At 37.9% G+C, this 12,180-nt stretch overlaps 1 protein-coding gene across 2 annotated transcripts in view; it reads right to left on the reverse strand.

Moving 5' to 3' along the window:
* The window catches only part of nbeab (neurobeachin b), a 322,601-nt gene that overhangs the window by 160,281 nt on the left and 150,140 nt on the right, over positions 1–12,180 (reverse strand). For both annotated transcript variants that reach the window (XM_063016272.1, XM_063016273.1), the window contains 2 exons: positions 8,845–8,906; positions 11–75 (listed from right to left, as the gene is read on the reverse strand). In XM_063016272.1, coding sequence (XP_062872342.1) covers positions 11–75; positions 8,845–8,906 — 127 coding nt within the window. The remainder of the gene's footprint in view (positions 1–10; positions 76–8,844; positions 8,907–12,180) is intronic.

The raw sequence follows: 12,180 nt of genomic DNA on the forward strand, positions 1-12,180 counted from the left end.
AATGTTGTACCTTCCTTCATTGATAAGTTCGATGAAAGCCAGTCCAGCATTTTTTTGAATGGAGTTCTGCCATTCCTAGGAAACAAGAGAAGCACAGAGTGACTTTTGGAACTGAACTGTTGAACTTTTAGTTGTTGTGTCTGTTGTTTATATTTGATATTCAGTGGTGATTCTAATGTTAGATGAATGGTAAGGCCACTGGGTTGAAATACAGTATATGTACAAAAGTATTGAGAAACTCCTCTTATTACTGAGCTCAGGTCTTTCAGCCACAAGAGTTGCTAACGTGTAATAAATCAATTATATGCTTTCAACTTTGCAGTAACAGTTTAAGGAATGTCATGTCCTGATCTAGCACGACCTCATGGAGTCTCACACTTTACCTATAACCAGACTTAAAGCCTGGAACATCTTGTTAGTGATTGTCTTCTATTTAGTGGGAGTGAAGTCTTTTTTTTTTAGGATGAACAAACTCAGAAACTCTAATCTAATCTCCTGAAGACGAAACACAAATAAACAGAAGTCATTAATCTGCACTGTATTCCAGACTGAATCCTATAGCACTGTTACACACTAGGCAAAAAGATAAGTAGTTAATTCCTTCATTCAACTACATAGTGTTGTACAATAATGCAGCCAGGGACTCACTTGCATGTGATGTGTAAACAATGTCTGCCTTTAATAACTACAGATTTAAACCATCAAATCACTTGGATTGTATTCGGTCATATTTGTGAGTCACTTGGGCTAAAAGTGTCAGCTACATAATGCAACTGTAAATGGTTGTGTCATAGAATCAAAACCTAACTGGTTTTAAACTAAAGCTAGGTTCATTTTAATGTTGTTTACAGCCAGCAGTGTTTGTAAAAGCAATGGAAGGGTATTGGGTGGGTACTTGGTCTTGTGGGTGTTCAGCTATAATGTTTAGTACAAACTACACAATAAAAAAAAAGACCCTTAAGCCTTGATGGTTCTGAATTTTGCTTAATAAAGTTTATACTTCAGTAAATAAAGGCCCCCTATAAAAGCTGAAAGTGAGTTCTTGTGAGCACAGACGACTCTTCATCCTGTGAGAACAGATCCGTAAACACAGCGGAGACGTAACTGCGACCTGAAATTCTATCCCATCAACCCTCAAATGCAGCATTTCCTCTCTGTAAGCAGCGAATGACAGCGCTAAAGACTTTTACCCAGAGGCCCTTCTGGCTCCACTCGCCTGCAGGGAGGGCTGCTGAGACCAGCCAGCGGCCGTTTACATCCCCCCGATCCCTCTCCCCTACACACACACACAAATACCCAATCACACAAACACACACACAGAAACACACAACACGCGTCTGGATCTGATTAAGAGGCCGCTCGGGAGCTCAGTGTGGGAAAATCCTGCCACTCTCCGGCTCTGCCTGCTCACAAAGGTACGAGTGTCGGGCTGAAGTTCAAAAAAGTCGGCAAGATGGAAAAGAGAGAAACTGAAAAATGTTTCCAGGTCCTGGGGTGAGATGAACGGGTCGGCAGGAGACCCGGCGAGTTTCCCTGAGCAGAAGTCTGAGCCATGTCCTACGAAAACATAATGAACAACCAAAAACGTGGTCCCAGAGCGCACCCCTCAAACAACTTCCTGATTTCATGAAAGGTTTGACGGGTCAGAAATTCTCTTCGGATTTAAAGAGTGACTTCTTTATTTTTACAAGATCTATGTGTTTACGTTTCATCAGACCCCTGAGAGATGAACTGAAATTTAGCAGCAGAGACTGAAGCAGCTTTTAAATAATGAGCGTTTTTTAAACTTTGCTTACTGTGAGGTGGGGCGCACACTGCCATCCTGCTCAATACAGGGTTCATATCAGTTCAGAGTAGTGACGTTTGTCATGAAGGTTGGTCTTTCAGGTGATAAATAATGAGGAAATAGACGATATAAACTGCAGGCGGTATGAACTGACCGTGCAGGCAGAATTTAAATCCTGACCGTGAGCTTGTTGGTCAACCAGTTTTAAAACCACAGGTATTAATATAAAGTTTACCGCCTATCTTGAGATTTTACAGCTTCTAAACCTCTGGAAAATCTTGTCACAATAAAATTCAGCCCATTCAGTCAAAGGAACGTTTGTGAGGTCAGGCGCTGATGGGCTTTTAAAAGTCTGAAAGGTTTAAAAGTCTTACAACAAATGTACCAATTCAGTGTCCACATACTTTTGACCATATAACATTAGAAGCAGCATGCTAATACTATGTTTTTAAATCTAGAATTGATGCAGATGTGTTTTATTTGTCATTAGAATGTATGTATAACACTGCATATTTCAGCAGTGCTATCGACCAATGGGGCATCTTCTCATATCTGGTGAGAAGGGGTGATGGTTAAAGCCTTGTGATGAATGTGCTCCCTGTCCAGAGCCTTCCTGCCCAGTGTTTCTAACCACGACCACAACCATGACATAATAATAATAATAATAACAACAATAATAATAATAATAATAACAGTAATAGTAATAATGACAAAATTAATAATAATAATAATAATAATAAAAATCACAATAATAGTAATAATAATATTAATAATAATAATGACAATAATTATAATAATATTAATAATAATAATAAAAATAACAACAATAATAATAATAATAATAAAATAACAATAATAATAATAATAATAATATTAAAAGTAATATAATAATAATAATATGTAATAATAGTAATAACAATAATAACAATAATAATAATAATAATAACAACAATAATAATAACAATAACAATAACAGTAATAGTAATAATGATAATAATAATATAAAAAATAAAAATGTCATCACTACTATTTTATAATACTGCAATTATTATTATTTTATTATTATTAATAGTAATATTATAATATAATAATAATAATAATATAAAAAATAATAAAAATATTTTTTTTATTTTATAATAAAACAAATAATAAAAATATGAATAGTAATAATAATAAGAATAATAATAATAAATCATTCTAAATGTTTTGTAGCACATTTTATACAAATGTTTTGAAATGACAACAAAAAATCATACACCTATACATTTTCAAACTTATATAATATCTAATTATTGCTTCTAACAAAAACTTGTATACTGAATCCACCTCAGTAGGAGACAATAACTGAACCATCTGGCTCCTGAATGTTATAAGTGACCGTAACTGCCCTCTCATTCTCCGCTACACTATTTGTTAGCCACAGTGCCCACAGGCTGCTCTTCGTTTGGATAAGTCGGGCCTTGTGTGTGTTTTTTAAAGCTCTGGCTCACACCGTGCTCACGTGACAAAAATAAACATGGAAACGCACCAAGATGTGGGGAGGAGATCCTGCAGTGCCAAGAAAATGACATCAGACTGATATCAGACTCTTCTAACGTGGCCAAGCTGATTCATGATCTGGGTTCTGTTCTCTGTAATGCTCTGGAGAGCGGCGCTCTGAAGATCTGCTTTCATAAAGACCAAACTATAAAATAACATGCTCGGTGGGAAGCAGGATGAGACCGGGAAGTGAATTAACACACACGTGCTTCAACAAAAAGGTGGTAATATGATCCATCATGTAAATGTGGAGTGTGATCACAGAGTGGCACCTCTGCAGAGGGGGTTTAATGAACCCCAGGGAGGGCACACCCAATACAATAAAGGACTAGAACATGCCCCTGCTTGCAGACAACACATATTGGTTCTGATCTCACAAGGCCAGATGTGGTCTCAACCAAAATTAGACAGCAAACGTCTTTTTAAAACAAGTCTGATCACAATAATGAGTGTGTCTGAGTTCAGAGGATGCTACAGTTCACAGATGTGTAATCCTCAACACAAGAAAAACTAATATGAGTAAATTGTTGAATGAACAACCGTGGCCCCCAAAATTAATGTTTTAGGACTAGGCCTTTCATTTCACTCTAATAATAATTATAATAATAACAGAATTTTATTTATAAGCATATTTCAAGATACCCAAAGCCACTGTACAGTTAAATTATAGCAAATTAAATACATCAACAGTAGATATAATAACAAAGGAATAATAATAATAATAATTTAAAAGAGAAAAAAAGATACTGCATGTACATTTTAATATAAAGTTTGTCATTTTTTTTAATAACCTCACACCTGTTAGCTTAGCTACTTTCTCTTTAGCTCTCTGGCACTAGTTAGTTAACATTAAATAATTAATTAAGTTGGGTAAATGTTTTTATTGTGTAATTTAAAGCCAGAATCAAGATTTGCAAATTGATCAAGCAAATTGAATTAAATTATTATTATTATTATTACTGTTGTTGTTGTTTATTATTATTATTATTTTTATTATCATTATTAATATTATTCGTATTGTTTTTGTTATCGTTTACTATTATTATTATTGTTGTTGTTTTTGCTACTGTTTTATTATTATTATTTTTATTATTAATAATATTATTATTGTTATTATTATTATTATTGTTCTTGTTAATGTTTTTGTTATTGTTTAATATTGTTATTATTATTATTATTATTATTATTATTATTATTATGATTACTATTTTAGTTATAATTATTATTTTGTTGTTTTTGTTGTTGATGATAATACCGTTCTTTGAACTTGAAAAGACTTATGAACTTAAAAAGACAAAAATATAATTTTTGTACGACTAAATCCTAACCTTTTTAAAACGTTCTGATATTCACCTCTAGTTATTGGAAATCTAGTAAACTGTTTAACTAGTTAACTATTTAATTCTGTATATAAAACCCGTAATCACAGTCTGATTAGCTTACTAAGCTTTACCCACATTGCCACTGATCAACCAGCATAAACAACATTTTATATACAGTGTATCACAAAAGTGAGTACACCCCTCACATTTCTGCTAATATTTTATTATATCTTTTCATGGGACAACACTATAGACATGAAACTTGGATATAACTTAGAGTAGTCAGTGTACAACTTGTATAGCAGTGTAGATTTACTGTCTTCTGAAAATAACTCAACACACAGCCATTAATGTCTAAATAGCTGGCAACATAAGTGAGTACACCCCACAGTGAACATGTCCAAATTGTGCCCAAATGTGTCGTTGTCCCTCCCTGGTGTCATGTGTCAAGGTCCCAGGTGTAAATGGGGAGCAGGGCTGTTAAATTTGGTGTTTTGGGTACAATTCTCTCATACTGGCCACTGGATATTCAACATGGCACCTCATGGCAAAGAACTCTCTGAGGATGTGAGAAATAGAATTGTTGCTCTCCACAAAGATGGCCTGGGCTATAAGAAGATTGCTAACACCCTGAAACTGAGCTACAGCATGGTGGCCAAGGTCATACAGCGGTTTTCCAGGACAGGTTCCACTCGGAACAGGCTTCGCCAGGGTCGACCAAAGAAGTTGAGTCCACGTGTTCGGCGTCATATCCAGAGGTTGGCTTTAAAAAATAGACACATGAGTGCTGCCAGCATTGCTGCAGAGGTTGAAGACGTGGGAGGTCAGCCTGTCAGTGCTCAGACCATACGCCGCACACTGCATCAACTCGGTCTGCATGGTCGTCATCCCAGAAGGAAGCTGACGCACAAGAAAGCCAGCAAACAGTTTGCTGAAGACAAGCAGTCCAAGAACATGGATTACTGGAATGCCCTGTGGTCTGACGAGACCAAGATAAACTTGTTTGGCTCAGATGGTGTCCAGCATGTGTGGCGGCGCCCTGGTGAGAAGTACCAAGACAACTGTATCTTGCCTACAGTCAAGCATGGTGGTGGTAGCATCATGGTCTTGGGCTGCATGAGTGTTGCTGGCACTGGGGAGCTGCAGTTCATTGAGGGAAACATGAATTTCAACATGTACTGTGACATTCTGAGACAGAGCATGATCCCCTCCCTTCGAAAACTGGAAGCTGAAGGTAAAGGTGATGGACTAAACCCAATTGAGCACCTGTGGCGCATCCTCAAGTGGAAGGTGGAGGAGTTCAAGGTGTCTAACATCCACCAGCTCTGTGATGTCATCATGGAGGAGTGGAAGAGGATTCCAGTAGCAACCTGTGCAGCTCTGGTGAATTCCATGCCCAGGAGGGTTAAGGCAGTGCTGGATAATAATGGTGGTCACACAAAATATTGACACTTTGGGCACAATTTGGACATGTTCACTGTGGGGTGTACTCACTTATGTTGCCAGCTATTTAGACATTAATGGCTGTGTGTTGAGTTATTTTCAGAAGACAGTAAATCTACACTGCTATACAAGCTGTACACTGACTACTCTAAGTTATATCCAAGTTTTATTTCTATAGTGTTGTCCCATGAAAAGATATAATAAAATATTTGCAGAAATGTGAGGGGTGTACTCACTTTTGTGATACACTGTACATATACTGTATATAGTGGCAGTTTGAGAACGTGTCTCAATCTGACCTGTCCGGCGCGAGAGCGAGCACTTTCCTTTTATCTGGCCTCCGCTGCTGACAACATCTGGAGGTCCTCCGACGGTAAATCTCCAGGACTCTCCTGGACTCTCCAGGACTCTGTGCTCTGTTCTGTTTGCACCTTTAAGCTGTTACATGGAATCAACCTGACTGACCTCAGCTGAGCTTTCTGACACTTTGTAGGATGGAGACGCAGGATGGAGACGCAGGATGTCTGCGGCCGCAGACGAGTCGCGTGATTAGAGAGCATAAATAAAAATCAGCCAGATGATTATCACTAATTTATTCAGAAAAGTGACAGTTTGCAAAGCGGAGCTTGAGGAAAGGTGAAATGTGAAACCCCTGCTGTCGGGGAGCGTTAGTGTTGAGACGAGTGAAGCGGAGTTTGAGTTTGTTGGTGTCGGGACAAGGTATCTGCCCACTGTCTACTGTCCTCCACAAAACAATGTACAAACAAAGTCGAACTGTAAAGTACCTCTCATGTCTTGGACATATCCTAACAGAAATCACTTGTACTGTGTTAGCAGTTCCTTTAGGCATTTTTTCCCCAATGTAGGGCAACCTGGGTTCAAGTCTTGCCTCTGGTCATTGCATCTAAGGAGCTTCACATTTGCTCCCTGTTTTTATATTTACTCCAGATAAATTTTTTATTTATTTATGTATTTTTTATAATATGCAGAATGTGGACTGACTACCATGAATTTGAAATGGTTATGGATGTAGGTGATTGTGTATGATATTTAAGGGCCACTCTTATATGAGATCATTAATAATTTGGTTACATTAGGTCTGTCTAAATAACTAATGTTACAGCAATGAATCCCCGACCACTGTTTTCCTAAAATCAATCCTCTTATTTTCAGGGCGTGTGGTAAATCACGATCTGTAGACGGCTGGTTCTGAGTTTGCCATGATGCCTCTAAAAAGGCACAGATCTGGATCTCTGGTTTCACCTCCCCTGGTCCTGATCGATAGATCAGACCTAGTTTCTACCCCCAGAGCTTCTAATGACAGGAAGTTCTGAAGCCGGTGTAATGCTATATGTGCATGGGAAAGGTTGGGAGGGGGGTGAAGGAAGGAAGGAAGAATCTGTCTGAGAGTCAAGACATTCTGATGTTACTCCAAATAATATCTTCAGCATACACAGAGCAGCCCATCTCACAAATGGGTCATAAAAGCAACGAAAAAGAAACTTCAAAAAGACCGGAGCAGAAGAACAGCAGGACTTGCAGGGAGCGCCACTGAGTCTGGACTCGAGAACCTTTATCAGACCCAGCAACGGACAAGCAGAACCATGTGAGCATTAGCTAAATCTCCTCCTGAGTGGCGGGTTCAGAGATACAGACAGCACCAAGGTGCCAGTGGCTTCCGAAGAGCCTCGCTGAGCTCTACAAGCAGCGGGATCCACCGAGAGAGACGCTGAGGTAATGGTTTCCTTATGGGCTCACCGAGCAAGAGCGATGGGCTGACAGAAGGTATGTTAAATATCTCCTCGTCTGACAGCAACACTGGGAGCCTGACCCTTCTGAAAGGGAACGATTAACAAGAGACTGAGGAGATCAGTGAGACGTAATATATGACTCGGAGTTAAAGGACTGCTGGGAAGATACTGTGGCATGTTGAGGGCATGTTGGGGCATCTGTACAATGAAAGTTTCATTATTGTTTATTGTGGTGATTGTGAATAAAGAGGAAAGAACATCATAGTCACAGATGATCGAGATGATCGTGCATTCATTAATGTTGTACTGTGGTGGTCATGTTGGGGCATGGTGCAAGTTTTTGTGCTGTGGCCACAGACTAGCAGGTAAGAAATGTATTCTACATCTACATTTATATTTTCAACATTTAGCAGTCGCTCTTATCCAGAAGAGCTTCCACAGTAACCAACAGTTCAAGGACTGTTTTTAATTGTCTTTTAAGACTCGAATGTTCAGGATAAAGAGGTTAGGGAAACGTTAATATTTGGTCTCCGGCTGAGGTTCATGCATGTTGTACTACTGTTGTACAACTACTTAATTAAATACAGAGGCAGCTTAAAGATTTAAACTTAAATTTAATGATTTTAGCAGTAGGGTGACCCAGACATGATCAGTAACCACAAAAACAATTGTGCTACAGACCAACAGGCAAAGGATGAATTAAGGGCAATTAGGTGGTTCAGTGGCAAATAATGTTAACCCACTAAAACTGGCATACAGGGTTTAAATCCCCAGTGATGCTATCGCCGGGTCGGGCGTCTACATACAGACATGATTGGCTAGGAAACAGTAAAACAATCTAGCAGCTAAAAGGGAATTATAATAACTAAAATGTAATACTATCCCATCATTAATGTATGCAGGATATAATTCAGAAACATGTACAATTACTGTATGTTGTGCTTAACAAATTCACTTTTCTTATTAGTTTTATGGAGGATAAACATATGAAGGAGTGATCTACCTGAGAGCAAAGCAGCATGACCAGCTCCACCACAGACGTACTGGACTTCATACACACCAAACCTAATAAAGCACAAAGTAAAAAAAGCCCATTAGAAATCTATTTAATCACCACAAAAACACACATCAGCAGGACTGATTTCTCACAATGATCTACGTTTGTAGTCTCAGCTCAGTCGTAGCTTTGATTGGGTAAATCAGGGAGTTTGAGTGAGTCTGGATCAGTGTAAAGCTTCCTGTCCGGTAAATCCTCTGTCATGTCGAAGGCCGGCGGTTTAGATGGCTAACAGTTCTCTGGGAGGCAGATAACGTCTCTGGTGAGGTTAAAGGTCATCCTCTGTATGTCAGTGTGAGATAAATGTGAGATAAATGCAGGGCTCATAAACTGTGATATCTTCTTCTAAATTCCTATAAGAGCAACACGGCGCCAAGAGCAATACAGCACATTTTCTTAAGGGAAATTTAGGGAGATATAACGAGGCTACTGACCATCATGTTAGTGTTGAAGCTAATTTACTGATGTTCTGGCAAAAGATTTTGGTATTTTTTATCAGCACAACTATAAGATGATGTTTAGGATTTGTTTTTTGTTTCTTTAGTCTTTACAGTGCATAATTAGATTTTTATAAATGTTGAGAGGATTTTGTAATATTATAAAAGAAACTTGAAGAACCAAACAAAAAAACGGGATGTTCTGGAGAAACGCTATCCATACGGTCACAAGAAGAGAAAATTGACTTGACACACTCGTCATTCATATTGGCTTAGAATTATTTTAAAGATGCACTAATTTACAATGTCTATAAGTTCATATGTTTTAAAACAAAAGTCAAATAATTTTATTTTAAATGTTAATAGACACTGTTAGATATAAAACAATGCACCACATTATTTTGTATTAAGAAATTAGAAACGTTAATAGTAATAATAATATTAATAATAATATATTTTTACAAATAACTTTAATATTATAATAACATATACATAACAGAAGATGCATTGCAGCTGCTGTAGGCAGAAGTGACCAGAATGTTAATACATGTTAAGATGTATTTTAGTCCTAAATCATGTAGTGATTTTAAAACATGTGGTAACACTTGAAAGTCCATCCTGTAGCTGACCAGTGAAATCGGAGTACTGAGTTTAGTATTAGAGCAGCAGCGTTAATGAGCTGTAACTGTAATTAACTTTTCTGACAGTCATCTAGCCTGCTGCTGATAAATATATATATAGATTTCTCTCGATCTTTAACTACTGAAACTCAGATTTGAAAACATTGGATGGTAAGATTATAGTGCATGAACCTTAAATGTTTCCTCAGCAGAGCCAAGTATACTGAACTCTGTCTCGTCTTTAGATTTATTATTATTAATATTATTATTATTAGTAGTAGTAGTAGTAGTAGTAGTAGTATTCGTTTTTATTATTTATTAGGTTTTGCTGTATCCACAAATGTATTTTCTTAAATTAGGAATAAATGTGAATTATACATTTGTAAAATATTGCAATATTGTAAAACATTGTACTATATTCTATACATTTATTATTTAATAACGCAGCGATGATACCACATTGATGTTGATCTAATGGATTCATATAAAACTTCTTACTTTTTTGGATTTTTAATATAAAAAAATGCATAAACTGAAATAACACTCAGAATAAATGAAAGTGTTTATAGAAAAAAAAATCCTGTATTTAATAAATCAATATATAAAAAAAAAAAATGTGACCAGACCAAATGACTCCTGTACCACTTAAACCTAACATCTAATTCTGTTACAACACAGAATCTTAACCCCCCTGTAACCTTTCCTGTCCAGATCAGCAGCTTTAACAGCCTCAAAACTCCCAGCATGCCATTTAAATGTCCTTTAAAACATGAGTGATGGTTTTCCAGCTATTCACACAGCGGAAGCAATCACTGTAATATTTCAGAGGCCAAGTGTGAGAGGTTCTGTCCTTACAATCTCTCTTTCACATTTATGAGGCTGAGGTTACATCCCAGCATGGAGTACACAGCGCGACCCCTGAATGTGCGGCGTGACCCCGACTCTTACTCTGTCTGCCCATAAGTCAGGTGGTTTCTTGACCCGCGGCTCATGCTGCTGGACAAACTAAATGCATTCTATTTAAACAGAGCCGTGCTGAGCTTTTCCAGTTAAGCACGCCGGCTCTGAATGCAGCATTGTTGCTCGGCCGCTGCTGCTCGATCTCGGGCCGCTCGGCTTTCACAACAAGCGCTCTGTTTCACCGAGGGGCCTCGATCCCAACTCCAAGTGCACAGAGCTAATCAGCCGGCCGGACGGGACATAATTGCCCCCAGTGACTGCTGGTCTGGAGGGGGGAGGGGCAGGGGCCTGACCCCTGGTGCCGTGTTGGGTGATGGATGGTGGGTAATTATGGGTAAATAGGGCTCCTTCGCACCAGTTAACAGTATTTCAGCTGTAAAGGGTTGGAGAAAGAGGAAGTAAGGAAGGTGGGGTAAAAGAGACGTCTTTTTTGGGGGGGCTGTGAGATGGACGGATGGTAGATGATGCAGTGAATGGGGGTAAAATGATTGGATTCATTCATGCTTTGGGAAGCGCTGATTTCTGCTGCTACTGTTTAAGAAAGGATGTCATAAAATCCACTGCAGACAAAAATACTACTCAGAATGTATTAATCTTATAAATCTTTTCAAATAAAATCTATAACCATTTATTTATCCAATGAATAAATAAATAAAAATTTCATTACGTAAATCAGTAAGTAAGTATTTTGTAAATTGAAATAAAAACACATAAACATCTGCTTATGGTCTTCGGCTTGTGTATGTTTCTGACACAAACACCAGGACCTTTGTTTGTTAATCAGGGTTAAGTCTTAACATGAGGAAACACAGAGGACTAGGACTGAAGTAAAGCACTGAGCGTGCTCAGAAGCCGTGGCGGAGTTTGCACCGGTGTACGCCGGTGTGATGGAGTGCAGAGGTCTTTGTTTGACTAAGGTAGATGTTTATTTTGGCTCATGGCAGGATTGAATCAGGCCTGCGGTCACACTTATTCACACTTGTCACGCCAACACAAAACCTTCCTTCCTCTTTAGCTTATCTTGATTATTTCTGTCAGTTCAGAGCCGAAATGTTTGATGTACGTGTGAATTAGTGAGAGTTCTGTGATGAGAGACATTTTCCCTTTACTCTGTTTCTTACCCCTGGTCATTACTCTTCCCTAACAACAGTACATTTCTTCTTATAAACATGTTTGTTCTCTCAATCTCAAATTATTTTTAATAATCTTTAATGTCTAGATTTTTAATAATTCCAAATATATACATACATTTTATTTATTACGAT

This window comes from Trichomycterus rosablanca, chromosome 20 (assembly GCF_030014385.1).
Source record: "Trichomycterus rosablanca isolate fTriRos1 chromosome 20, fTriRos1.hap1, whole genome shotgun sequence".
NCBI lineage: Eukaryota > Metazoa > Chordata > Actinopteri > Siluriformes > Trichomycteridae > Trichomycterus > Trichomycterus rosablanca.